This window comes from Chelonia mydas, chromosome 4 (genome assembly GCF_015237465.2).
Source record: "Chelonia mydas isolate rCheMyd1 chromosome 4, rCheMyd1.pri.v2, whole genome shotgun sequence".
Classification (NCBI taxonomy): Eukaryota; Metazoa; Chordata; order Testudines; family Cheloniidae; genus Chelonia; species Chelonia mydas.
In genome coordinates, this window is record NC_057852.1 from 53,231,557 (window position 1) to 53,259,077 (window position 27,521).

Here is a 27,521-nt window from a genome sequence, read left to right on the forward strand (position 1 = left end):
ACTTAATTAAAAATAAATTACAACAATTTAGGTCCATAGTTATTTGAACGTGATAGCTAACAAGCTTTATTATATTTTCAAAATGACTGTGAGAACTTACAGTGAGATGCACTGATAATGTCTCATTATCCAATCTTGACACCATCAACCTGTGTTTCATCGCAACCTATCTCTCTAAGGAGCAGCTTCTTTCTCTGACCGACTTCCTACATTTGACAGAATGGAAAGCCACTTTATTGCTAGTGTATCTTAGCAAATCTCTGGAAGGCTTGGGGGAGACATAAAAACAACTAGGCGTACCTCTCAACCAGCTAATACTCAAGTGTTTATCAAAGACACAAAAGGAGAGACTCAAATTATTCATGCAGAGAACTCCTTCTCTTAGTGTAAATAACTATTTCTGTAACTTCAGCTTCATGATTTGAATTTCTGATGTCAATAATTTACAACACTAAGAGTGAAGAGACTTCAGATTTGTGTAGACTGTAGGTAACTTTGGGATGAGCAACAGCGTCTGAGCTAGCAGGCAGAGAAGCCAGGGGGTACACTGACACTGCAAACAAACAAGCAAACAAAATAAACCATGGCAGAGTCATAGAGCCCAGGTCTACAGACTCAGGCTTGTGAGGTTTGTGCTACCATGCTAAACGTAGTCGTGTAGACGCTCCCACTCAGGCTATGAAATCTGGTGAGGAGGGTGGGTCTCAGCGCCTGAGCTCCAACCTGAGTGGGAGGGAATGTCTACATTGCTATTCTGAGTGCCATACCACAAACCTGAGACAATGGATCAGAGACTGAGACTTGCTGCTGTGGGGGGTTTTGTTTTGGTTTTGCAGTGTAGACATAACCAGGGAGGCAGATGAGGCAGTAAGGAGGATAACTGATGAACGGGGTTATGGAGTCAAGGAGGCAGGATGTGAAGAGAAGGCTTGATCAGCAGGCTTTTTGCTGCCTCACTGCACCAATACCCAGCATATCGCTCTCACTCCCCAGTACTCCTGCTCAGTCCAGTTATCCAGCCACAGAAACCTGAATTAAAAAGAAAGAAAGATTGCTTGAGTCTCTGTTGTTCTGCACCTTACAAAACAATTTATACCAATGGAGACGGGGTATAAAAACACCAACATTCTTCTTTGGTAGCCATTTTCCACCCACTTTTCCACATGACTACAAAAGATGCAGGGCAACATAGTATTTGCGCAGAGAAGAAAGGAACAACCATGTAAACCGCAGGGTTTACAATTAATCTAACAATATGACAAAAATACTAGACACAATATTATATGTATCCCTTAGCTTATCCAAAGTGACCCCCATTGTCATTCATTTCTGGTCTCAGTCTCTTGGTCCCCAGACAGAATGGCTTAGGGTTGCAGCAGAGTCAATGCTGCTAGGCTGACACAGGAGGGCATTACTCAACAGAAACCCATCTAATCAGTTAAAGAGCAGTATTGATCGCTCCAGTGGGAGTCTTGTCCAGTTTTCCTTAGCTGGAAGGATGATGGCTGTGATACAAAGCTATTGAGGTTTCAGAGGGGTAGCGGTGATAGTCTGTATCAGTAAAAACAACAAGGAGTCCTTATGGCACCTTAGAGACAAACAAATTTATTTGGGCATAAGCTTTCGTGGCTAAAACCCACTTCATCAGATGCATGCAGTGGAAAATACAGTAAGCAAGAGGGAGGAGGGATGATGATTGAGCTTTGACAGGGGAAATGGAGATTTCACCCCCAACTGCCTACAAATAAAATGTACAATGTAAAATGTTCTGATGAATCACATTACATCACATCTCTCATGCTTTATTTGTACCTATCCGATGAAGTGAGCTGTAGCTCAGGAAAGCTTATGCTCAAATAAATTGGTTAGTCTTAAGGTGCCACAAGTACTCCTTTTCTTTCTGGTTAGATTGTATACGCTTTCCAGTAGAGATCTTACCTATCTTTAAATTGCCAAAGAGGTGCTCACTCTCTCTATAATAATATATATAATAAATCAAGTTCTTACTTCTGATTTTAACATGCACATATGCACAATAGGAGCCCAAACAGCTACTGGCTTTGCTTATATTTAAAGCTAATCCCAACACTAAAAGCAAACATTACACAAACCCTGCAGTCTAGTTTTATTTCTAGGGGCAACGCTGACCAGAGGCGATTGCTCAGATGGGGTCATTGGGCTTCCAATGTGTCTATTTACATGCATTATTTCTGTACCTTGTACATGATTTATTATTTATCCAGGACTGCTTGTCACTTCGCAGACATATAGAAAACAAGGTCTCGGCTTCAGAGTTGGGTGCAAGATCAAGGGTCACGGTGGCCGTCAGCACCTGCCAAGTCTGAGCACGCCCGGCTTTGTGCTGACACCCACCAGAAGGGGCATTTTTAGACAGCGCTTTGGCTCTGGCCGCGTGTCCGCTCAAAGTTCAGCCGCCAAGGTGCCCGTGCGCCCCGCCCAGCGAGACTGCTCCCCGGCTGGCTGCAAGGAGCGGGCGGCCACACTAGCCCTGGAGCCCCTGGCACCGCAGAAAGGATCCGGGATCCAGCCGCCGCTGCCCGGAACCTCCGAGGCTGCACAGCGAGCTGCTATGTGTGAAGCCGAGAGCGGCTAAGGAGGGACCGGTTCCGGCTTCCGCACAGTCATTCACCGCAGCGGAGAAGCCGGGCGGCCGCCGGAGGAGCGGGGCCAGGTGAGGGGCAGCGTGGCGCTGCGGGCGGTTTGTCGGCACAGGCTGCCAGCTGCGCCTGGTTCCAGATCAGCAGGGGCGGAAAGAACGCTGGGCTCTTTGGCGTTCCACTTGTGTCCCAACGTTCGGGGGGGTGGGAGAGACCCTGGAACTCCCCCGTAGGCGATAGCAACGCCTGCAAACTTCTCAGGAGCGGGTCCCTGGCGTAGTGCCGGGGCTTATCAGCAGCCACCTCCATTCTCATTGGTTTGGCCAGGGCTTAGGTTGACTATGTCTGGGACATTGTGCGCCCCTAGCCCCGGAAGGGGGGCAATGAAGCTGCAGGCGGACGGTGTTCTGTAATATTTGCTTTTAGTATTTTAAACCACGGGCTCGACTCCAAGGGATCGTCACTGGTTGAGGACTTTGCTTCTGGGAATGTCTCGCAGGCTGGATCCAAAGAATCCCGCTTTGATCTGTGTTAGGGCCATTGGCAGGAGGTCCTACTTGATCTCACCTTCTGGAGACGGGGTCACCTGAGGGGCGTGACAACTCATGATTTAGGCACCTCTCTTACTTAGAGTCCAGTAAATCATAAAATCTGCTCTGCTTCTCAGTGGTTTCCAAACACATAAAAAGTTATTTATTTTAGCGCCTACAATGTATGCTGGACATTAAACAATATACTGGTAAGCTCTGCTACCTAGAGTTTACAGTTTAAAGACTTACAATACTAGATATCGTGTATGAGTGGTGACAGGTTTCTAGCACTTCTAGAAAACATGGCTATTTCTAAATCCTGCTAGTAGTGGCTACTGCTTTAGTAACTCTGTTGAAGTTTAACCAGCAAGAGTTTCCAGGATGATTGACACCAGCTTTCAAAGAGCTCGCTAATGTTCTGTCACAGATGAAATGTCAAGCCTAAAATAATCAGGAACAAAAATACGCTGAATATTAGTAACATAAATCAAGCCATAAAACTACTTGAATGTGTGCCTCAAATAGTTCCCTGCAATTTTGATTTAATAACCAAACAGAAAAGGTGGGCGCAGTAGAGAATTTTCTTTATTGATAGCTAATTGCTGTGTAAGGTGGTGAAATAGGCAGCCAGTGCCAGTACAAGAGTTGTGCCATTCATTTTAAAGGGAAGGCAGCCGGTAATTTGGCTGGTATTTACAGAGCTCCTGAGCGTCTTGCCTGAGTAAAACCTAAAGGATTCAGCCTATAAAGAGCAAGACATTCAGAAAATAAAATTGGCAGGACATTACATGTTTTGTGACTAGAGAGGATAGCTGGTGTGGTAGTTAAGTGATATATGTACAGTCATTGTACTGAATAATATAAATACCAAATGATGTTAATACAGTGGAAACATTTAAAATATAATTTCATACCGGTTCTGCTCAAAGTGATTAATAGACACCTTGATCAAATACTCCTTATAATAAAGGTTCTGGTGTGCTTTTCAGCTGCCTTCCCTGTATGGGGCATCCTACTGATGTGCATGTATAAATTGTCATGCATATGAATCTGGGTGATAAGGACAGCCTACTCCAAGTGTTAACATTTGAACTCATTAACTATGAAAACATTGATTTCTCTTGTGGGGGAAGCAGGCTTTTATCTCAGATGTGCAATTTGTTACAACTACCCATTATAGCCATAACAACATCATGGGTTACCATTACTGTCAAGGTTTCAGAGTAGCAGCCATGTTAGTCTGTAAAGTCACTCAGGCCAGTATGGAATTAACAGTGAGGGGAAGTAGCGATTAGAGAATGGCACCAGGGGCTAGGTTTCCGGCATTCTGCTTGCAAATCTGTTACGTTTCCTGTATATTTTTGGCAATACATTTAACCTCTCTGAGTCTCATCTTACCCTTCTGTAAAATGAGGCTGATACCTACCTCATAGAAATGTTGAGGATTAATTAATAGTTGTAAAGTATTCTGAGATTTGAAAAGAACGATACGTGGGCAAAGCGTTGTTGTTTATTGCGTAGTGTTGAATGGGTTGTTTGAGATGGTGTCTTTATTAAAAGAAACCTGCACCATTTTTTTTTTTTAGTGCAGCTTTCTTTACATTCACATCTTACGCATTTGTTGCCATCTGTGTATCCAGTTGGTTTTGAACTGTGAAGGTTTTCATTAAAATTGCCATTTCTGTTCCTCCGAATCTGAAATCAACAATGACAAGGTTGTGTATAAATACTAAACATTAAAGTGCTTATTGTTAAATCAGTATTAAAGTAGCATGTAAATTAGTTTACAATCTGATACTGGGCTCTAAGCATCATAAATGTCACACTCCAGAATAATGACAGTTGCCAGCAGGAAGCTCAGCAGTGCAATTTTGAATACAAAATATGACACTCTAATACGATTTAAACCTGGTGCGAAATGCGAAGAGGTGAACAAACTGACTTATGTGGGTTATCAAAAAGCAAATTTTAATATCTGGACTAGACAATATATTGCTTTCTCTGTTAGAGGGGAAGATAGGTATTTTCCTCCCCCTTAGGAAACAACATTTTTCTTTAGAAGTTACTAAATTCTTTAGCCCTCTACACAGAAATTTGTGGTAATGCTCTCCTAAAGCCTTTTCTTCAGCAGAATAACTGTTCTGTCAAATAAGCTTTTTTGGCTTGTTTTTTCCTTTTTTGGAGTGAAATTTGAGATACGGATTTACACCTTGAGATATCAGAGGCCATTGGTGATGGGTTTATTTCTGTTTCAGGGTTGTGATCCTGCAGTTCATTGTATGCCCGTGTAGCAGTGTGGCCACGCTAAACCCTAATGATAGACGTAGAGAAAGGGAAAGTATTTAGGGGTTCACATAACATAAGAATTAGGGGTCACCCTATGAAATTAATAGGCAGCAGGTTTAAAACAAAAGGAAGTACTTCTTCACACAATGCACAGTCAACCTGTGCAACTAATTTCCAGGGGATGTTGTGAAGGCCAAATGTATTACTGGGTTCAGAAAAGAATTACATAATTTCATGGAGAATAAGTCCACCAATGGCTATTAGCCAAGATGGTCAGGGATGCAGCCCCATGCGCTGGATGTCCCTCAAGCCTGGTATGCACTAGAAAATTAGGTCAGTTTAACTACATCAGTTGGGTGTGAAAATCCACACCCCTGAGTGGCATTCTTAAGCCAATCTAAGTTTGTGTGTAGACAGCGCTAGGTTGGTGGAAGAATTCTTCTGTCAACCTAGCTACCACCTCTTGGGGAGACGGATTACCTATGCCGATGGGAGAACACTTTCTGTCGGCGTAGGCAGTATCTACAGTGAAACGCTACAGCTGCACTGGTGCAGCTGCGCCACTGTAGTATTTTAAGATTAGGCCGTGTCTACACTACCACTTTCTGCGCTAAAACTTTTGTCATTCAGGGGCGTAAAAAACCACTCCCCTGACCGATGAAAGTTTGAGCGCTGAAAAGCGGCAGTATAGACAGCGTGGCTCCCGGTGATAAAGCTATGAACTGCTTGTTCGGGGGTTTTTGGGTTTTTTTAAATCGCTGGGAGAGCTCTCCCCGGGTGATAAAGCGTGTCTACACTGCCCACATCACAGCGCTGCCGCAGCCGCACCGTAGGCAGTGTAGACACACCCTTAGGCAAGCTCTTGACTGCCAGAAGCTGGGACTGGACGACAGGGGATGAATCACTCGATAATTGCCTGTTCTGTTCATTCCCTCTGAAGCACCTGGCACCAGCCTCTGTTGAAAGACAGAATACTAGGCTAGATGGAACTTTGGTCTGACTCAGTGTGGTCATTATTATAATCAAGTCACATCTCTCTAATTGTTTGTGAAGTGTTAAGTTTGCATTGCTGCAATACTCTGACTTTTGCCGTTGAAGAACTGTGCTCTTTGACTGAAATAACCAGATTGTGTCTAGATTTGAGGGAAGAGAGAGAGGTGAAAGAGAGAAATAAACTTCATATGTGATCCATTAGTAAGACAAGTGGCGAAATTAAAGCAACAACAAAAAACCATCACCACTACCTTACAGATGGATTATATGGCACATACTGCCAAGCACAGAGCTCAGTACAGAGTAGCTCCATTCAAGTCATTGGGACTACAGCTAATTCAGTGTTTGTGGGATTGGACCCTTAAATTACATTCAAAGATGAAGAGGTGGAGCTTTCAGAGAAAGGAATGAGTGGAAGTAGATAATGCTGAAATAAGAATACTTCCCTTTATAGGGCATGAACACAAAGGACTAATTAATGCTTCCATATGTGTAAAATATTTGTGTGTCTGTATTGTTTTTTGTTGTTTCTGACAGAAAGAGAAAAATGCCTAAAAAGAAGACAGGAGCACGCAAGAAGGCTGAGAATCGTCGAGAACGTGAAAAGCAGATAAGAGCTTCAAGGGGCAACATAGATTTAGCTAAACATCCTTGTAATGCTTCAATGGTAAAATAACCAAAACTACTTCTGATTCCAATTTTTAAATTTCTGTGAAACCAATGATATAGTTACACTGGCTGCATTAAATTAGAAAGTCATTCTTTATACTTATCTAGTAATTTAGTTATATCCTGAGCTTTGGATTTAAAGAGGAGTTTGAGTGTTTCAATATAAATATATATCTATTGGTTACCTAACTTTAAATTATATCAGAATCATTACAAAAACTGTACACTGTTTTACATGGGGAAAAATAACTATTTATAATTTACATTTCACAGGAATGTGATAAATGCCAAAGGTAAATATGCTTTTTTTCCGCATCATCATTTTAACCTATTTTTACTTTTAAAGATTTTGTTTAACGCTTTGTTTTGATTTTTTCATATGACAAGACGACAGAAGAATAGAGCCTTCTGCTACTTTTGTAGTTCTGTTCAAAAATTGCCTATTTGTGCACATTGTGGTAAGTGTAACTGGCAAAAGAAAATACACTCCCCCCCCACCCCCCTTACACTGCATTCCTTTTGTGGTGTTATATGAAGTCTCAGTATTTTAACTAGGTCTGTCTAGAAACTGATCGTCAGCTGGTGTAAATTCATGGAGCTATGCCAATTTGCCCAGCTGAGAATTTGCCCGTTGAGGGCTGATTGTGCAAACTCTCGTGTGCATGAATAGTCTCACTGACCCCAAAAAGGTTTCGGCCCTTGATTTGTGTCTCATATTTATTGTTTAAAAAAACATGTTTAGCTCTTTGTTACGACTGAGAATGTTCTACATTCTGGCTCTCTCTTTGAATAATTGACTGTGGGATTGCTTGATGCTGCGAGCGAAGTTAAAAAGGCTGCCAAAACGCTGCTCTTTTAATCAGGAAATATTGCAGCTTTTAGGACAACGTTATCACCACTACTTATTTCTTAGTATAAATTAAATCAGTGATAAATTGTTTGCCTTATATGTGTATATTGCATAACTTGTTAGCACAGTACTTATGTGCATTAAAGGACTGCTCCAAAGCCCTTTCAGCTGAGTGGAAAGACTCCCACTGAAGGCAGGGGACTTTAGATCCGGTACTAAATCTTATTTGCACTGGTGCTTGCTTAAAAGGGGAGGTGATGGGGGGCTAAATATGACTTATACTTTGAAACGAATTGTGTTGCTTTCCTGGTTTAACAAGCTTTGACGTATTTTTTTACATATTTTTCTACTTGCCATAAAGCATGTTGGTGATTTGTGGTTTGATTTTCAGAGGTGTTGACCACCTGCAATTCCTGTTGACTTCACAGGGAGCTGCAGATGCTAAGCATTTCTGAAAAACCAGGCCATTAGTGTGTAATACTATTCCACTGTATATCATCATTCACAACCCTTCTCTCTTTCATTAGAGACTACACTAAAATGGTGAACGTTCATTTTCTGCTCTTCTAGTACATTACACATCTTTTAAATGAATTGAGTCTTGCTGAACTTGTCTATCTTGATGTGAAAAATGTTTACAGAGAGAAGAAAATGTTCCTAAAAGTATCCTACAAAAAAGACGTTAGCTTCCAAGATTTCCCAATAAAGACCATCAGAATTGTTTGGTACTTGTATCATAGGGTGAGCTGGTGGTGATTCTTATATTTAGGCTGCCTAAAATTTTCCATAAAAACATTCCAACCCTCTATTTTTAAAGAAGTTCTAACACCTTCATTGTTTGTAATGGGCCTTCGAAATTAGGTAGGGACAAAGCCTGAGGGCTAGAAGCATGCCTTTTGCTTTCTTGTCCCATGAAATTCTCCTGAGTTATAAAGTTGTTAAAAATGTTCCCCCCTTTAGGTGTACCATATAGGGCACCAGCTCCCCCAAAGTCCTGAAAGGGGACCGAGAGCCATGCTGATGAGACCCCAGCCACCCTTCCATACCCAGCACATAACTCTAGCAGTCCTTCCCCACCCTTCCTGCCGTTAGCTAATGTAGGTTGTCATGCAGCTAAAGAACTATAAGCACCTGCTGATGCTGCATAATGGAGGGTTTAATTTACAGTTCCACATGGTAGAATTTTTAATATTTTTTTTTTAAGGAAAAATTATAAAATTGCATACCATGAAAGCTGTGTTAAAAGAACATTACTAAGGTTGCAAAGTCAAGCACTCAAAAGATAGGAAATGCAAGATTTGCAGTTGCCTGTGCACTAGCCATTCAGCCCTTTTGTGCGTATGTATTATGATAGTCTTTAGATACATGACCACACGTTACTTTTTCCAGACCCTGGCCTCATCCAGTATACAAGGTGGACGCACAAGGGGGCAGAATTAGGGTTGCAGAGGTAACTCTTAAGTGTGGCATTTCTTAACTTGTAGAACATAGGAGCTGCAATATTGGTTCACGATATAGTCCATCTTGCCCACTATCCTGTCTCTGAGTGGCCAGACCAGAGCTTCAGGGGAGAGTACAGAAAACGGCAATTATGGAATGATACACCACTGTCTTCCATTCCCAGCTTCTGGTAGTCAGAGGTTTAGGGTCGCCCTGGGGATGAGATTGTGTCCCTAGCCATCTTGGCTAATAGCCATTAATGGACCTATCCTCCATGAACTTATCCAGTTCCTTTTTGAACCCAGTTATACTTTTTGCCATCACAATATCTCATGGCCATGAGTTCCACAGATTAGTTGTGCACTGTGCGAAATAGTACTTCCCCTTGTTTGTATTAAATCTGCCTGTTCATCGGGTGACCCCTGGTTTTTGTATTGCGGGAAAGGGTGTATAACACTTTTGTATTCACTTTTTCCACACCATTCATGATTTTTATAGATTTCTATCGTAACTCCCCTTAGTCATCTCTTTTCTAAGCTGAACAACCGTTATCTTTTTAGTCTCTCCTTGTACGGAAGCCATTCCGTATCCTGCATCATCTTTTTTGCTCTTCTCTGAACCCTTTTCAGTTCCACTATATCCTTTTTGAGATGGGACGACCAGAACTGAACATGGATGCACCGCGGATTTACATGGTGGCATTATGATATTTTCTATTTTATTTTTTATCCCCTTTCCAAATAGTTCCTAACATACTGCTAAGCCTTTTTGACTGCTGCTGCCCATTGAGTGGAGGTTTTCAGAGAACTCTCCACAGCATTTCCACAATATTGTTCTTGGGTGCCAACAGCAAATTTAGAATCTATCGGTGTATATGTACAGTTTTATTTTTTCATGAAATGAAATGAACCCTGCTGTTCATTTCTCTCCATTGTGAAAACTGACCATTTATTCCTATCTTCTATTTCTTGTCTTTCAGCTAGTTACTGATCCATGAAAAGACCATTCCTCTTATGCCATGACTATATAGTTTCCTTAGAGAGCCTTTTGGTGAGGGACCTTGTTAAAGACTTTCTGAAAATGCAAGTACACTATATCAACTGGATTACCCTTATCCACATGCTTGTTGACTCCTTCAAAGAATTGTAATAGATTAGTGAGGCACACCTTCCCTTTACAAAAGCTCTGTTGACTCTTCCCCAACAAATCATGTTTATCTCTGTGTCTAATCATTTTGTTCTTCATTGTAGTTTCTACCAATACACCCAGTACAGAAATTAGGCTTACTAGTCTGTAATTGCCAGCATCGCCTCTGAAGCCCTTTTAACAATTGGCATTCATTAGTTAATTTCCAGTTATCTGGACCAGAGACTGACTTTAGTGATAGGTTACATACTACAATTAGTAGTTCTGAAATTTCCTATTTGAATTCCTTCAGAACTCTTAGATGAGTAGCATCTTGTCGTGGTGACTTATTACTGTTTAGGGCAGGGATGGGTAAACGTTTTGGCCCGAGGGCTACATCGGGGTTATGAAACTGTATGGAGGGCTGGGTAGGGAAGGCTGTGCCTCCCCTAACAGCTTGGCCCCCGCATTCTATCTGCCCCCTCCCACTTACTGCCCCCTGACTGCCCCCCTCAGAACCTCCGGCCCATCCAACCCCTCCCGCTCCTTGTCCCCTGACCACCCCCTCCAGGGACCCGCCACCCCTAACCGCCCCCCGGGACCGTACCCCCTATCCAAACCCCCTGCTCCCCGCATCTTTACCTCTGGCAGCCACGCCGCCTGGCCGGAGCCAGCCCCGCTGCCCAGAGTGCTGGCGGCGCAGCAAGCTGAGGCTGCGGGGGGCAGCAGGGGAGGGGCCGGGGGCTAGTCTCCCCAGCTGGGAGCTCAGGGGCCTGGCAGGACGGGCCCACCAGCCGTAGTTTTCCCACCTCTAGTTTAGGGTATCAGTTTGTTCTAATCGGGGACAGTACTTCAGAGTATGCCCAAAAAGAATAGCTCTGATGCGGGTATCTTCCCCAAATCTTCTCCAGTGAAGAGTGCTGCAGCGAATTCATTTAGCTTCTCTACCATGGCCTTGATGTCCGTGAATGCTCCTTTTACACTTTTGTTATCTGTGGCTCCGCTGCCTGTTTGGCGGGTTGCCCGTTTCTGATGTACTTAAAAAAAATCTTACTGTTAGTTTTTGTGTCTTTAGCAAGTTGCTTCTCAAATTTTTTCTAGGTCTGCCTAATTATACTTTTATGTTTTACTTGCCCGAGTTTGTGCTCCTTCCTGTTTTCCTCTTTAGGATTTGACTTCCAGATTCCGTCCACTGCCACCCCGCCATGGCCTCCATTAGTCTGAAGTTTAGCCATGGTGGTATTCTTTTGGTGGGCCTCCTGTCTTTTTTGATTAGGGGTAGACATTTAGTCTGAGCCTCTGTTAACGGTGTTTTTAAGTGGTCTTCATGCTGCTTGAAGATATTTTACCCTTATGAGGGCTCTTTTTAATTTTCAGCTAACTAGCGTCCTCATTCTTTTGTAGTTCCTTTTTTAAAAGTTAAATGTTACTGCGCTGGAATATTTTGATATTTTCCCACTACAAGGGTGCTAAATTTAATTACATTATGGTCATTATTACTGAGTGGTAAAAATGTTGATTGTTTGACTCTGCAATCTAAAAAATGTTTTTTAATTTTTTATGTGATTTTTGATAATTTGTGAAGTGCTGACAGAGTGCTCAGCAGGCTACAAAACACATAGGAAGACATGGGCCCAGCCCTACAGAATTTACAGTCTCAGAAGTAAGGTGAGAAAGATTTTGGCCTAAATGGATAAGAAAAACAAATAAGCAGTTTGTTCTGGAGGATCAGAGAGGGAGGTGTGATAGCGTGTTGCATGTTGTTTTGTTGCCTTTTTTTTTTTGCCTTTTATGTACTTAAGTAACTGCTAAAATTCCCTATTTTTCACTGCTCTTACGTTGTCATTCACTCTAAATTGTTTTGACTCTAATTTTTTGTTGTTTTTGGATTAATAGGGAAAACAAAATGTATGATGAAGTCTTCAGACTGTGTTATAAAACACGCTGGCGTGTACAGTACTGGCTTTGCAATGGTGGTATGTATACAAAAGCATGTTGTCTTTTGGAAGACGAGAGCAATGTGCACAATTCTTCAAAAATTCTGTGGTCTGTGATACAGAAGGTCAGACTAGAACAGTGTTTCTCAACCAGGGGTCCGGGACCCCCTAGGGGGCCTTGAGCAGGTTTCAGGGGGGCTTCCAAGCAGGGCCAGCATTAGACTCGCTGGGGTCCAGGGCAGAAAGCCAAAGCTCCACCGCATGGGGCTGAAGCCCAGGTCCCTGAGCCCCACCACCTGGGGCTGAAGCTGAAGCCTGAGCAATGTATCTTCACGGGGGCCCCTGTGGCATGGGGCCCCAGGCAGTTGTCCTGCTTGCTACCCCCTAACGCCGACTCTGGCTTCTATATGCTGAAAACTAATTATTGCGGCACAGGTGGGCTGTGGAGTTTTTATAGCACGTTTGGGGGTCCCTTAATAATAGTCCCTTCTGTGAATAGGGCTTTTATTTTTTATAGACTAATATCAGAGTCAATACACTGTAACAAAATACTTCTCCATAGGACTACAAACCTAAATTAACACTTTAACACAAACTCTTATGCACTTAAGTATCTTTACATACATACCTGAGTAGCTCCAATGAGCTTAGTGGTATTATTCACAAAAGTAAAGTTAAGTAAAGTTAAGCATGTACAGGTTTGGGACCTAAACGAGTAAAGGCCACATTCCACTCTCCATTAAAATGGTGTAAATCTAGATTAATGCCATTGAAGCTAATGGAGTTATGCAGATTTTTAGAATGCAGTCACTGAGAACAATGTTTAACCATAAATAATTTTATTGATAGTGATTGTTCTGTAAATCAGTAACTTATTTTTCATCCCTTATATAGTTAGGTGATAAGTCCCTGTGAAATACCAAAAGTATTCTTTGTAAATGTGAATATTGCCAAAGAAATTCTTAAAAAATTAAAATTTAGGGGGATGGGGCTCCTGTGTGGAAAATTAATGTAAATATATCTCTGCAGCTGCCTCCTCTAGGTAGTGGACTGTTTGCAACAACATAATCATTCTGTGCCTTAAATGCAACAGTTTTTTCATTGAATCTTAACTCTGTGGGCCTGATTCTTCACTCCAGTATGTCAGTTTTATGTTGATGTAACTCCATTAAATCCCTATGTGTACAGTATATTGTGAAGTTGCTGTCATATGTGAGATAGGAAATCTTCTGTCTGTTAAATATTAAAATTGAAGTTTATTGAGGTTTGTAGTTTTTGTAGTCTTGTAACTTGAAGAAGGCCAATGGCATTTTGGGATGTATAAGTAGGGGTATTGGCAGCAGATCGAGGGATGTGATCGTTCCCCTCTATTCGACATTGGTGAGGCCTCATCTCGAGTACTGTGTCCAGTTTTGGGCCCCACACTACAAGAAGGATGTGGAAAAATTGGAAAGAGTCCAGTGGAGGGCAACAAAAATGATTAGGGGACTGGAACACATGACTTATGAGGAGAGGCTGAGGGAACTGGGGATGTTTAGTCTTCAGAAGAGAAGAATGAGGGGGGATTTGATAGCTGCTTTCAACTACCTGAAAGGGGGTTCCAAAGAGGATGGCTCTAGACTGTTCTCAGTGGTACCTGATGACAGAACAAGGAGTAATGGTCTCAAGTTGCAGTGGGGGAGGTTTAGGTTGGATATTAGGAAAAAAATTTTCACGACAAGGGTGGTGAAACACTGGAATGAGTTACCTAGGTAGATGGTGGAATCTCCTTCCCTAGAAGTTTTTAAGGTCAGGCTTGACAAAGCCCTGGCTGGGATGATTTAGTCGGGGATCGGTCCTGCTTTGAGGAGGCGGTTGGACTAGATGACCTCCTGAGGTCCCTTCCAACCCTGATATTCTATGATTCTATGAACTTTAACTGTAACATGAAATTGTTTATAAACTGATTACTTAATTATTGCTTTATTTTTCGTATGTTATATGACCTTTTCTGTCTTAAGAGGTCAGAGTTCGAGTGTAGAGTTTGTTATTAAATCTAATTAGTTGATTTAAGCTGTAAGAATAGCTTGAGTGGTCTTTGATTTGATAAATTGTATTTTTACCAGAGCATTATCTCATATATGTCAACAAGGCTGCAAGATCATATCCATAAATTATAGGGGAGAAAGCTATTTTTCACGCCTAAGATTCAAGACATTAATGGAAAAAATAAAACAGCAAAACCAAAGTGCAGTTGATTATATTATGTCCTGCAGAAGTGAATGCCGAGAACATGAGCTGAATATTGAAAGGACTTGATTAGAATCTGGATACATTTCTAGCTACTGGGTGTAAAGGTGAAAGAGGTATTATGCCTTACCTTCCACCTCCCCTCAAACCACATGCCCCTAAAGTGGAATGAGCGCACTGATAGCCTGAGCGGATACATGGGCACATTCTGGAGTACAGAAGCAGAATTTCTATTTTGGTATGATAGATGTTCCAAGATGATGTCTTTCTGTGCTTGCAGGGTGCAATATGTGATTTCTGTGAAGCTTGGGTCTGCCATGGTAGGAAGTGTCTCAGCACACATGCCTGTATCTGCCCTCTTGCAGATGCAGAATGCATTGAGTGTGAAAGAGGTGTCTGGGATCATGGTAAGTTGTTTAAGCTTGAAGGATAAGAAAACTAATTTTTTGCCTATAGCGTCTAGATCAGTGGTTCTCAACCAGCGGTCTGGGGCCCTCTGGGGGGCGATGAACAGGTTTCAGGGGGGCCGCCAAGCAGGGCCAGCATTAGACTTGCTGGAGTCCGGGGTAGAAAGCTGAAGCCCACTGCATGGGCCTGAAGCCCAGGGCCCGAAGCCCAGGGCCCTGAGTCCTGCCATCTGAAGTCAAAGCCTGAACAATGTAGCTTTGTGAGGGCCCCCATGGTGTGGGGCCCCAGGCAGTTTCCCGGTTTGCTACCCCCTAATGCCGGCCCTGGCTTTTATATGCAGAAAACCAGTTATTGTGGCACAGGTGGGCCATGGAGTTTTTATAGCATGCTTTGGGGAAGGGGGGCCCGAGAGAAAGAAGTTGAGAATCCCTCATCTAGATTATTGTAACACTCAACACTTAATGTCGCATTTTACATCTTCAAAGCACTCCAAAAATATTAGCTAATCTTTAAAACACACCTGGAAGCTCACTAAGAATCATCCCCATTTTACAATGGGTAAAGTGAGACAGAATTTAAATTACGTGCCCAAGTGCGTATAGGTAATCTGTCTAAAATGGGATTACAACTCAGGAGTATTTATGTCATCTACTTAGACATTTATATTGCATTCATCACCTTAGTGTCTGAGAGCCTTATGTAATTATATCACTCCAACAGGTTGTGTAAACACTGGCTGTCTCTCTGGTATTCTTGCTCCTTTCCTTGCACTAGAAGAGGTGTTTTGTTTCCTTTGGTACCAGCTCCTTGATCAAACCACACCAGTCTCCAATTGTGGAGTTCCAGTTGTGTATTTGAACCAAATTTATATTTTGGAGAGGGGATGGTGAACATGGAAAAGGGATATTTTGGCCCAAAAATGTCTTAACACGATCTCTTTCAGCCATAATCAAACCAAAACATGATGAGAATAAAATAACCAGTAGTGTTCCTTGCTTCACTTTTATGCTAGCCTGTGTCATTATAATATGTAGTATATGTCAGCATAATGCCAGATGGACAATGTTTAATATAGGATTTTCTTCTTAAGTGTTTTGTGACAGAAGGGAAAATTTATTCTTAGTCAAACCCATGTAAAGCTGCCTAAGTGGCATGAGTAAAAGAGAGGAATTGTTTTTTTAACCCATGCTTGCTATTTTTTCTATTTGTCTTGATAAATCTTGTAGGAGGCAGAATATTCAGTTGCTCTTTTTGTCATAATTTCCTCTGTGAAGATGATCAGTTTGAGCATCAAGCCAGCTGCCAAGTTTTGGAGGCAGAGACATTTAAATGTAAGTTATCCACTTAAAACCCCTTTCATCAATGTTAAGCAGATTCACCTTTTCCTACTGTGTAATAATACCTGCTTAGGTGGTGAAAAATGGCCTGGTATTTCACTTGTCCAGTGTGATTATCCCAGCTGGTTAGGCAATAGGAGTTTTTCTTGTCGGTCCCTTAAAAATAAAGTTAGCTCTGTCTAGCATGGCTGCACTTCCCCAGATTCCTTGTGGTTCAGCTTGAACTCCTTGAATAGAAGGCAAGATTTTTTGGTCAGTGTGGGTTAGTATCTGAAGAAGTGAGTTTTGAGGACGGACTTGAATCAGGCACCTGGCCTATCGTGTAGAATACAGCACAGATGAAGGCATGAAGAGGAGTGAGAAGGATGCAGAAGGAGTAGGGAAGTTTTTTTTTATCCAAAGCCCGAAGTCAACGGGCTTTGTATGTCTGTCTGTCTGTCTCTCTCTAATACCTATATAAATCAAAGGGTCAACATTCATATTTTAACAACACATACCTTAATACATAGACTAAAGAACAGGAAACTGCAAACCAGCAAATTTTGATTATCATAGGGGGTCTGGTACAGTCATAAAATCATGTGGGCAAAACTTAAAAACCTCAGATGGACGTGAAACCTTACAGGAACAGAGGAATTGTAATATCAGATCAGACTAGTGGTCTAGCTAGTCCAGTATCCAGCCATAGCCAATTCCAGAGGAAGATGAAAAAAAAGTGGTAGTAGGCATGAATGAAACATACTGTCCATTGGATAATTTTCTTCTTGTTAATTAGGGGATGGCTTATGCCCGACCCAGGAGGGTTTATATTGCTTTCAAAACTTGGTTGTGTTTGGTTTTGCCTTTTTTTTTTTTTTTTTTAAATCCTTGCTATCCTGACTACATGTTCTTGTCCATATAAATACACAATCCTTTATTGAATCTACTAAGCTCTTGGCCCCAATGGTAGCTCATGATTCAAAATATTCCTGTTTTAAATGTTATAATCTATTTTTCTAAGTCTTCCCTCTCCTTTTCATCCCTCATCCCTTTTTTCCCCTGCCAACTGTTGCATGAGCCTTGATTAGCTCCCCTTTATGTAGTGCCAGAATGCCTTCCTGTGAAGCACCATTGGAGCAGCAACTGCTGCTCAAAAGGGATAATTTTCTCTTGATGGGTTGACTGTTAATTCACAGCTGTGATGTTACAATGAGTGAAGAAGTTACTTTACAAGGGTTACACATTCTACAGTGCAGGGTAGTCCTACTAGAGAGATGGACTGAGTGTTTAAATTTAATATAAAACTAATATTGTCAAACAGATATGGCCAATCCCACTCTAGCTTCGAAAAATGTTCTGTGTCATAAGTTTGAAATATAAAACGTAGCTGTAAAAAACAAAACAAAACATTTAAAAGTGCAGACTACTCATGGGAATACTTCAATGTACTAATTACAATTCAGGGTGCCTTTGAATATGACAGATCCCACACCCTTGCTCAGCATTCACAAAAGGAAGAATCACTCCTGTCCATTTCTGAAGCTTTAAAAGCTTGTTCTCACAGTTGGATGAGAGAGAGATGACGGTTTCGTTATAAACAGCGCACATGATAAAATGTTTTAAAGATTCAAAACAAGCTGTGCATGCTCATGCATTCTTTATCCAACAAGCCTCATTTAGGCATAAAATCCTATTTCATTTCATTTACAGTACTCCCTGTTGTGGAGATAAAAGTAACAACATGAAAATATTAAGGCAGCCTCGATTTTAAAAAGACACCATCAACCTAGTTCTGCTCCTTGCTACTTGTGTATTTACTATCAATAACATTACACTAGGTTGTATATGTAAATATATGTAATGAGGTATGATTTAAATAAGGACGTGACAGACAATTCTTTATAAAACTACTCACAGACAGCTCAATTTTGCAAGTTGCTAAGCATCAAATCCTTTTCAAATTAGGAAAATAAGGGTAATCAGCATTCTGCCCTTACATTCCATTTATAATTACTTTTCAGCTCTGGTGGGGGTTTGGCTTTGTTTTGATACCACAAGGAAAAAAGAAGCAGTGAAACCACCTTGTGAACAAACTGTGGTTTCAGTCAACTCCAACACGTTTGTAAAGATGTGAGAACACAAAAATATTTGAATCTTTTTAAAAAAAAATTGATTTTGAGTGGGTAATGGACCATTTGCTCCCAAAGTTATACCAAATTATTAATGAAATAGTAGACTCAGTATATAAAACTCTTAAAAACAGCGATAAAGTAGCCCAATACAACTGTAACTACAGTGAATAGGATTGTAGCAAGATACACTTATTGTAAGGACTTCAAAAAATACATTGAACTTAGAGTATAAAAGTAAATGATTTTGTATGTTCAAAACTTCAGTGGCAGACAACTCTGCAATTGGGTAGCTTTCGGAACTGTTGATCAGGAAAAGTTGCTGAGAAATGAAGGGCCCTTTCAAATAATATATTTGGATAAATATGTATTTCCCTGTATTATCTTTTCATTTTGTTTGGTGACACTGGTGATTTTAGGCTATCCATGGAACTGGAGAGCTGATCTGGATGTAAAAAGTAGAAGAAAAGAGCCAAAGTTACCTTTCATTTTCAAAGTTTGATGTTATCCATTTTTTCATCAGGTGTTTCCTGTAATCGGCTTGGGCAGCATTCATGCCTGCGTTGTAAGGTAAAAATACAGATACTTAAAGTAGCTATAATTGTAACTCCTTCTCCTTACGTGTCCTTCTGGTACCAAGTCTTGTCACATCGCCCTCCACAATATATAGAAAACTCATACCTTCTGTATGAGGTAAGGGCCATATGGCCCAAATACTTGTCTGTGCCCCATTATGTCTTGCTTTGATTCTCTCACCTCCTCTTTCGATTCCCAGATCCCACACTGATTCCTCCTAGTCCATCTAGCTGCTAAAACAACTGCTAAAATGATCTTCTCCCATTGTTCAAACCTCATCACGCCCTTCCTCATATGCCTTCACTGGCGCCCTGTTGTCCAGCACTTTTAAGTTCTCAATTTCTCATTCTTGCTTTCGAGGCCCTGTGATGACTCCATCTTGGCCTGGGTCTCTCATCTCATTTGGTATAATTTCCCCCTTCCCCCACAAGCACGCCCTCTTGCCCCCCTGCAGCCTTCAGTTCTGTTAGTGTAGCCAGGCTCTTCTCAGTTGTTTCCTGCTCCCATTTTCATACAGTCTTCAGTGCTGCTTCCTCTGCACTGAGCATATGATTCTCCCATTCCAGTATCCCAGGCCTCCACCTTTTCCTCCTTTGGATCATTCCTAAAGTCTTACATCAAATCAAATGCACTGTCCACCCCAACATTTTTCATTGGGGGGCAATTTAAATAAATGAATCAATCTAATTAACTCCATTCTCTCAGTCTCCTATTCTTACTGTGTGCGCCTCAGAGTTCAGAGCAGGAACTGTCTTTATTGAGGTGTCTTGGACAGTGCTGAGCACACTGTCTGTGCTTAATTAGTACTAATTCACATTGGTGTCTTCTTTTAATTACAAACTGACTGACTGTGGCAGGGAGAGGTTCCATTTAGCAGGACAATGAACACACTATCCTGCAAGACAGACATTTGAAGTTTAGTTTTGTTTTCTTTTAACTTGTTGGACTAACCCAATATCCATATGGCTGAGGTCTATCAGACAGTGCTCCCACTGACTGAGGCCAGCTCTCCCCTGGAGCCAGCCTCCCGGCTGACAACTTCCAAGACGAGGCACTCCTTGAGGACCCTGCTTCCCCTGCCACCATCCTCTTTTCCCAGTTCCAGCATCCTCGTGGCTTCCCTTCCCTAGAAGGCAGTGGAACCTTGTACAACACAGAAGCAGTTAGTGGGTAGATTGTACATGAATTCCAGTCCCACTACAGAAAGAACTTGTTAAATTTTAATCTCAGTCAGATTACCCTGGTGCTGTTAGAAATTTAACTTTTTTTTGCCTGCTGAAGAGTATTATGTTATGACTATAACTTCTATCCTTTTCGTTATCCTCTTTCCACCTTTCAGGCTTGTTTCTGTGATGATCACACCCGAAGCAAGGTTTTTAAGCAAGAAAAGGGAAAAGAGCCTCCTTGCCCTAAATGTGGGCATGAAACTCAGGAGACAAAGGATCTGAGCATGTCAAGTAAGGGCTGTCCTTTAAAAGCTAATGGAACAAATGCTGTGTCTCTGATTTAGCAAGTCAATTTACTAGGAGTCTTATTTTCTGTGTCTGAAAACTTAATATGTTCATCTTTTTAAACTGGCAACATGTGATGCCATTGGTTGCCGTGTAGGGATGTTTATGTGTATGGGAATGTTGAAGTTCTTGGATGCTTTGGAATATTTTGGGGAGTTTGTCATATTTACATTGAGAGAACTTGGTTTGAGTTGTTGCTGACTCTGAGCTGCAGCTTCTCTTCATTAGGACTGCTATTTGTGCCCTGGATGTTGACAACGTTATGAATTTGAGTGCTACTTTCAAGTTTTGGTGTAAGGAAGAAGCACCCATGATCACTGTTTACTTCTGCTCTGTCACTTCTTATTTCACCATCAAGAAATAGCATGCTGAAATTCATTAGAAGATACCCATATGAGTCTGCTTACTCAACACTGCTTATCCATAAAAACACACATTATCTTTGGTGCTATGTATCTCTATATAAAATACATATTACAGTACCAAAAGTGTGCTCTACAGGCAAAGTTCTGGTCCTGAAGAGTTTATGATCTAAATAAAATATCTGATACATTATTGTATATATGAATATCTCTGGAGATAGGATATTTTGGATGGGGAACAGCAGAAAAAGGGTCTGTCTTAGTTAGGTGCTCTGACTTTAAGGATTCAACCTGAAAATAACCAGTTAAAGTCTCTCAAGAGACTGATCATTGTAGTACTGGGCTCTTTGCTGACAGTGTGCTCTTGAGTAGGTGGTGAAGATGGATGGTAGATGGAGAAATGTCAAATGCTCCACTGATGAGTGGGTGACTTATGACTGAGGCTGAAAAATAAGAATTTAATTATTTGTCTATTCACAGCACGCTCTCTGAAGTTTGGCCGGCAGACAGGAGGTGAAGAGGCAGATGGAGCTTCTGGCTATGATGCCTACTGGAAGAACCTCTCATCGGGCAAGGATGGAGATGCAGGTGATCATGACGACGAATATGAAGAGGATGAAGCAGAGGATGACGATGAGGAAGACAATGAGGAGGGAGGGAAGGATTCGGAAACAGAGACCACAGATTTATTCAGTAACTTGAATTTAGGAAGGACCTATGCTAGTGGCTATGCCCACTATGAAGAAGCTGAAGACTAAGATTACATAGTGAGGAGCTATAAAGCATTTGGAAGACATAAGTATAGGAGTGCTTTATGCGTGCCACTAGAATAGCTCTGCCAGGCACTTAAGCTTCAACGCTTATTAGGGAAAAAGGGCATGGAACTTCTGTAGAAACTCAAGGTGAGGTTTGTGTGTGGGTGTGTGAAAGGTGAGGGTGTGCAGAGGAAAACTGGTTACTTGCATGAATATAAACGTTCATCTAAGTGGTTTTGATCTCACGGTTACTGAGTGTAATAGCTTAATGTCTCCCCCCCCCCAAAGTTGGGAGTGTAGGAGGGTAAAGAGATTTGTTTCCATCTGTTCATTAGAAATTAAGTTATTTTTCTTGAGTAATTTTGACTGTAATTCTGGAATCAGAGTTCATAAATTATATGTAGTGGTGTAAATGGGTGGCTGTATCCATTTTTGGCCTACAAAGTAAGAGTCAGCAGCATTCTGTAGTGAGTTTTCATAAATATTGATCTGGACTGAGTACTTGGAAAGCACTTACTATAGGCCTCTCATGAGCTAAATATAAACTGAAATTAAAATAACTTTACCATTTCATGTAGGCGAGGCAGATCAATACATTTCCCCATAACATATTTCTTGAAGATTATCATTCCATGCCTTTTTGAACATTATACATTAATCATAGCCATTATGCACAATCACCTATTGTGTCACCTACATAGATAAGATCAAAAGGTTTATTTATCACAATAAAAATGTTAATATATCCTTCCTACCCAATAAAAGCCATCACTTTCTTTTAGTATAGTATTGTCATTGTTTGCAAAGAGGGGTCAAGAGGACGGTAACTAGTCTATTCTGCCCCTTCACCAGCATTGCAGCAGGAAGAAATCAAAGATTCAATAAGAATCACACCTAGGGTTTTTGTTACAATAAGATAACACTAGGGTGTTTGTGTTCTGTTGGAATAGCACCCTATTCCTTGTTGGATACAAGACTGTCACAACCACACAAGAAGTGATGCACGCTCTGGAGTGTCTTGCTGACACTAATGACTTTATAAATCAAAATATTAGGAATTATTTGCTGCTTTTTCGAAAGTCATGTGATTCTTCCAAGAAACAGTTCCAACTTAAATTGTTTAAAGTAAAAAAATGGACCTGGAACTTGGTGTAACTCCAAATAAATATCTTTTTTCCTTCCAGTTTCTTCCTGTAATACTTTCCATACAGCAGCGACATGTGTGCCCGCACACAGACACATACTTTCTGCTTTGCTTGCTAGGTACTTCTTCCCCAGCTTTTAATAAATTGCCTTCTTCCTCTCATCACTATTCGGGTTGACCATAGCATGCCATCTTGCAGCAGAGCCAGGTGCTTTGATCCACTCAGGTGAAGCGTCATGACACTTCAAATGGAGCTAATGGATTAAAAAAAGAGAAGCACTGGTAATTTTCTGTCTGATGCATTTGCAATTCAGCTGAATAATTCCTGCCTGAAAGACCAGAGAACCAGGAGTTGGGAATGTGGCCCTATGCAAGTCACTTAGTTTCTCTGGTAGTGCCTAAATACCTTTTGAGGGGCTGGGGCTCAGTTCCCCCCATCTGGTAGTGCTTCCTCACTTCCAAAAGGGTGGTGTAAGGATAATTGTGAGGCATTCACATTCTACAGCAATGGTGGGCCATATAAATGGATGAATAGACCTTCGATATCATTACTGACCCAGTAGAATACAGAATTTCCAAATGCCATTTTATAATTTTTAATAACACTTCATAAAATCTATTTTACATTCTCTTTATGGAAGAAGATTTCTCATTAGGTTGTGGTGCAAACGCCATAGAGCACCATATATAGTGACAGTAGAATTGCCTAATTTGGAGTTCCTAACAAAACATGACTGAGACACACAATCACTGCCTTTGCCGTTTTAGTTTGGGCATGAGACCCATCTTTCAGCTACCTGTCTATGAGGTGGCTTGCTTATTTCACCAATAAAAAGGGGTTCCAGCCATTGTTTTGAAGAGCACCAGAAGAAGCATGACTGTCGAGATGGAAGAGGAGAATTCACAGCAGTGGCTTTTCTTTCTGAGTACTATGCATTATCTTAGATCAACTAATATAGAACCTCTCCTATATGCTTTGCATCCCAAATGTTTGAGAGATATTGAAACTTAAATATCGCTAAGATAAAAATAAACAGATGCACAATGCAACTTGGTTATGACTGAATAAGATGATGTGCTAGTGTACGTGACAAACTGGGCCAATCACATCAAATACCTCCATGATCAAACCTCAGAAGGGAGACCAGGTGAAGCAGTGTTTCCCAGACTTTTGAAAGCTGAAACCAACTGGGGTCCTATTCAGTTGTTCGTTAAAGACTTAACCATTTGAATATATCCATTTTCCATATCCCCATGGCTAATCTTTCACACCCCCGTTGGGAAGTACATCCCATACTTTGGGAAATATAGAGGGAAGGAAAATGGGACAGTGGCAGTGCCTTCCTATTACTAATTATTAAATTGTGAAATCAGCACTAGGAGTGTTGGCTCCAGTTCAGCCCATGCTTAACTCTGTTAGGCGCAGGTATTTCCACTGGTGATTCGGTCTTCCCCTGGTGATTCTACAGACAAAAGCTGACTAGTTGCAGATCTTGACTGATACCTCATATGAAAAATAATTAAGTGCTAGGACAAAGTCTTAGGAGTGCCGAAAGGATGTGTGTTCTTTCAGTTATGTTTAATACTGAAATTGTGTGTCATCTTAAAATGTTACTTTTTTATTATTATTTACTGGAATTAAATTCTATTAATGTTCTTGGCTCGGGGAGCCAGATTTTCCTGTTGTGAAATCTATTGCTGTCAATGGCTATGCCAGGGGTGGCTGATGTCAAAGCATTAATCATCATCACCAAAGTAAAGAATTATTCATGTTCTCATTGAAATGTCCTTGCAATGGTAATCTCTTTGCAAGATAAATCCTTCTTAGCTAATTCATGTTCCTGTCTTTGCCATCACACTCTATAGTAAGATAATGCCATAACACAAGGATGTACTGCACACAGCAGCTATTCAGGACACCAAAACAAATTTACCAAGGCTTCTGATAAAGGGGTGTAGCAGAGCACATGCATTCATGTTTCTATCACTGACTTCTGGTATGTTCAGGGGGAGGTTACTGCCTCCTCTGGGGCTTGGTTCCCCCAGATATAAAACAGACATTACTTACTTACCTACCTCCCAAAGATGTTGTGAGGTTCAGTTCAGTGAGGTTTTTAAGAGGCTAGACAAGTTCAAAGTGCTGCTTTTTGGAGTGGCTCAACCTAATCAGTTTCCAGTCAGAGAGCAGGGGATGCTTCATTTCTCTCCTGAATGCCAAGTGACAATGGAATGGGTCAAGGAGTGCCTCTAGGATAATGAGGGAAGCCTGTAAGTTTTGGAAAGAGTAACAACAGTTAGAAAACAGATGGATTCTCTTTATAAATGCCTCAGTGTGTGCTGCTGTTTGTTCAGTTTAAACATTCCTGCCCTTGATGAAGGACAATGCCAGGCTGAAGCGAGACCAGGATAATTTCTGATGTGAAACTGGGGACCCTTGACAGTTATGAGTAACACTTCATAAACTTAGAACACTTTATGCTTTAACTGCTTTCATTCTCGACCATTTAGTGAAAGGTCTACTTGGGGTTTGAAACAATTGCAGTAAAGACCCTTGAGTCTTCAGGTCCCCAAATTACACCTTGGTGGTGTAATGGTGGAATGATTACACCTGCTCGTGATGAATTCATTGAGTGCTCCTGTGGACGTAATACACTGGAATACAAATGAAAGTGGAATTTAGCACCAGTGACAAAGTCAGTTGATCAATCCCAGGGCAGAGCTGCTGTTTTTATTTCAGGCAAATTAATGTGAAGATCATTCTAATGTACTAACCAGTTTCAATTGCCCATTGATTGGCAACAACATTAGTGTCATAGAGAAAGAGCACAAGCTCAGCCCACCTTCCCCCCCCTTCCCCCAATCCACTTTATGATAAAGTGGCATAGGTCTCCACCCAAAGCTGAAGCTAGGGGGCAGGATTTCCCATTTCCTAGAAGATGAGTTTTCACTGATCACAGACAAATGTGTCAGGGAAACAGTGAGCCAGAGATACTCCCTGAGCTGCGGGCTCTACCCCATCCATTTTTTAATCCAGTCGCCTGGTCCAACAACCCAGTAAAACAATCTGATCCAGAACGAAATATCCTCTGAATATGAGAATGATAGAGAGCTTTACCTTAGAAGAAAGGTTCTCTGGGTTCTACTCCATCTTCATAATTGTACTGAAGTGCACTAGGCAGTATCAGAGCCATTCTCAATGTCACAAGGCTTAACAAGTGGATGAAGAAAAAGTTTTGGATGGAGACCCTGGCCTCTAAAGTGTCATCCCTGTTCTGGGGGAGATTTCATTAGATGTAGTTGATGCATTTCTCCATATTCCCACCGCAGACGTCAGTACTGATGTTTCCACCCATAGGTGAACCTCAGAACACTCCTGTTCAGCCTGGCCTCGACCCCCAAGGGTTTTATAAAGATGGTGGTGGTGATAATTGCCTTACTCAAGTCACAGGACTCTCACCAGAAGAAGTGAGAGAGACAGAATGAGATTTTTGTTTAGACAGAAGATGACAGGTCAGGAGTGGAGAGGTAAATTTTTGAGTTGTCAGAGTCCTAGAGGATTCCCACAGAAAGTGTTGGGGGAAGAAAGGGAGGGCACTGGGGTAGGGGGAAGAAGAGGATTTTCTGAATAGCATGTTGGAGGAATGATTAGAGAGGAAAGAAGAGAGCTGTCATGAAAGCTGAGGAAGAAGAATTTCAGAAGAAGAGCAGGGTAGACAGCAGTGATAGTTAACAGGTTAAGGAGAATAAGGATGGAAAAACAGTTCTGAGCTTTGGTCAGGAAGAGATGATTAGAGACTTTGGTGAGAACAGTTTCTTTGCAGTGCAAGCAGTAAATGCTGGATTGGAGACGGTCTCGTACGGAACTGGAGGAGAGGAACTGCAGAAAGTGGTTGCAAATAGCACATTCAATGAACTTAGAGATGAAGTGGAGAAGGACGCTGGCACAAAGGGTCAGTTGTTTTTTTTTTTAAAGACGGGGCAGCTAAATTATGTTTGTGTTGTGAGGGAAGGAGCCTGAAGAGAGAGAGAGATGTTGAAGAGAGGAATGAGGGAGGGGATGATAATGGGGCCAAGAGAGATCAGGAGAAAAATGGGAAGGGGTCATGGGAATAAGTGGACTTGTTGGAGGAAGGCAGAAGAGAAACTTCTGCGTCAGTGATGGAAGAGTAGGAGAGAGTGAACGGAAGATGGGGAGGAGGAGGTCATGCTGGACCTTGTCAACATTTTCTTTGAAAAATGTCAGTAAGATCCTGTGTTGAGAAGGCAGTGGGGTCAGAATGGGGGGAGGGCATTTGGGGTTGCAGTCATGGCAGTCAGTCAAGATGAAGAAGTAAAGCTGTTTAGCTCAGAAAATGGCAGAGTTCAAACAGGAGAGAACAAATTTGTAGTGGATGAAGTCCACCAGGTTGCAGATCATCAGCTGGGCTTGCTCCATTGCAGAGAAGAGGATATTGGGGCTGAGCTAAGGCTGGGGGCTAGCAGGGTAGATCTTGTGGAGGCAAGATCAGAGGGAGAAAGTGGTACTCAGTCAAGACCAAGGGTGCAAATCAAATGAGGGAGATGAAGGCAAGGGGAGGGACAGCTAAAATCTCCAAAACTGCTCAACACCGAGAATGCTAAGGTACGGCAGGTCAATGGGTGTT

The 27,521-nt window shown here is 41.6% G+C and overlaps 1 protein-coding gene and 2 long non-coding RNA genes across 3 annotated transcripts in view; 1 reads left to right on the forward strand and 2 right to left on the reverse strand.

Annotated features, from left to right (window-relative positions):
• Nucleotides 1-39: 39 nt before the first annotated feature.
• On the reverse strand, nucleotides 40-2,341 carry LOC119566099. Its single transcript, XR_005225135.2, has 2 exons — nucleotides 2,217-2,341; nucleotides 40-1,029 (listed from the first exon to the last, which is right to left on the reverse strand). It is a non-coding gene; the product is annotated as an uncharacterized LOC119566099 (long non-coding RNA).
• Nucleotides 2,342-2,539: 198 nt separating this feature from the next.
• On the forward strand, nucleotides 2,540-22,917 carry ZNF330 (zinc finger protein 330). The gene is made up of 10 exons (XM_007067778.4): nucleotides 2,540-2,692; nucleotides 6,965-7,094; nucleotides 7,370-7,389; nucleotides 7,484-7,554; nucleotides 12,408-12,487; nucleotides 14,958-15,084; nucleotides 16,312-16,416; nucleotides 19,054-19,100; nucleotides 20,446-20,563; nucleotides 21,460-22,917. Exons 2-10 carry the CDS (start codon nucleotides 6,975-6,977, stop codon nucleotides 21,735-21,737), a joined length of 966 nt encoding a protein of 321 aa, XP_007067840.2. The 5' UTR covers nucleotides 2,540-2,692; nucleotides 6,965-6,974; the 3' UTR covers nucleotides 21,738-22,917.
• A 70-nt stretch (nucleotides 22,918-22,987) lies between these two features.
• LOC114021286 overlaps nucleotides 22,988-27,521 on the reverse strand; it is a 59,054-nt gene continuing 54,520 nt past the window's right edge. Inside the window, exons 2-3 of the long non-coding RNA XR_003565909.3 lie at nucleotides 24,955-25,144; nucleotides 22,988-23,132 (exon numbers count right to left, since the gene is read on the reverse strand). This is a non-coding gene — a long non-coding RNA (uncharacterized LOC114021286). The remainder of the gene's footprint in view (nucleotides 23,133-24,954; nucleotides 25,145-27,521) is intronic.

What these genes read in the sequence shown, in the direction of transcription:
- ZNF330 (XM_007067778.4), top strand. Translation starts at nt 6,975, where the DNA reads ATGCCTAAAAAGAAGACAGGAGCACGCAAGAAGGCTGAGAATCGTCGA. An exon ending in GAATGTGATAAATGCCAAAG is followed by an intron (nt 7,390 to 7,483) that starts GTAAATATGCTT and finishes TCATATGACAAG; the next exon opens with ACGACAGAAGAATAGAGCCT. An exon ending in ATTCATGCCTGCGTTGTAAG is followed by an intron (nt 19,101 to 20,445) that starts GTAAAAATACAG and finishes TCCACCTTTCAG; the next exon opens with GCTTGTTTCTGTGATGATCA.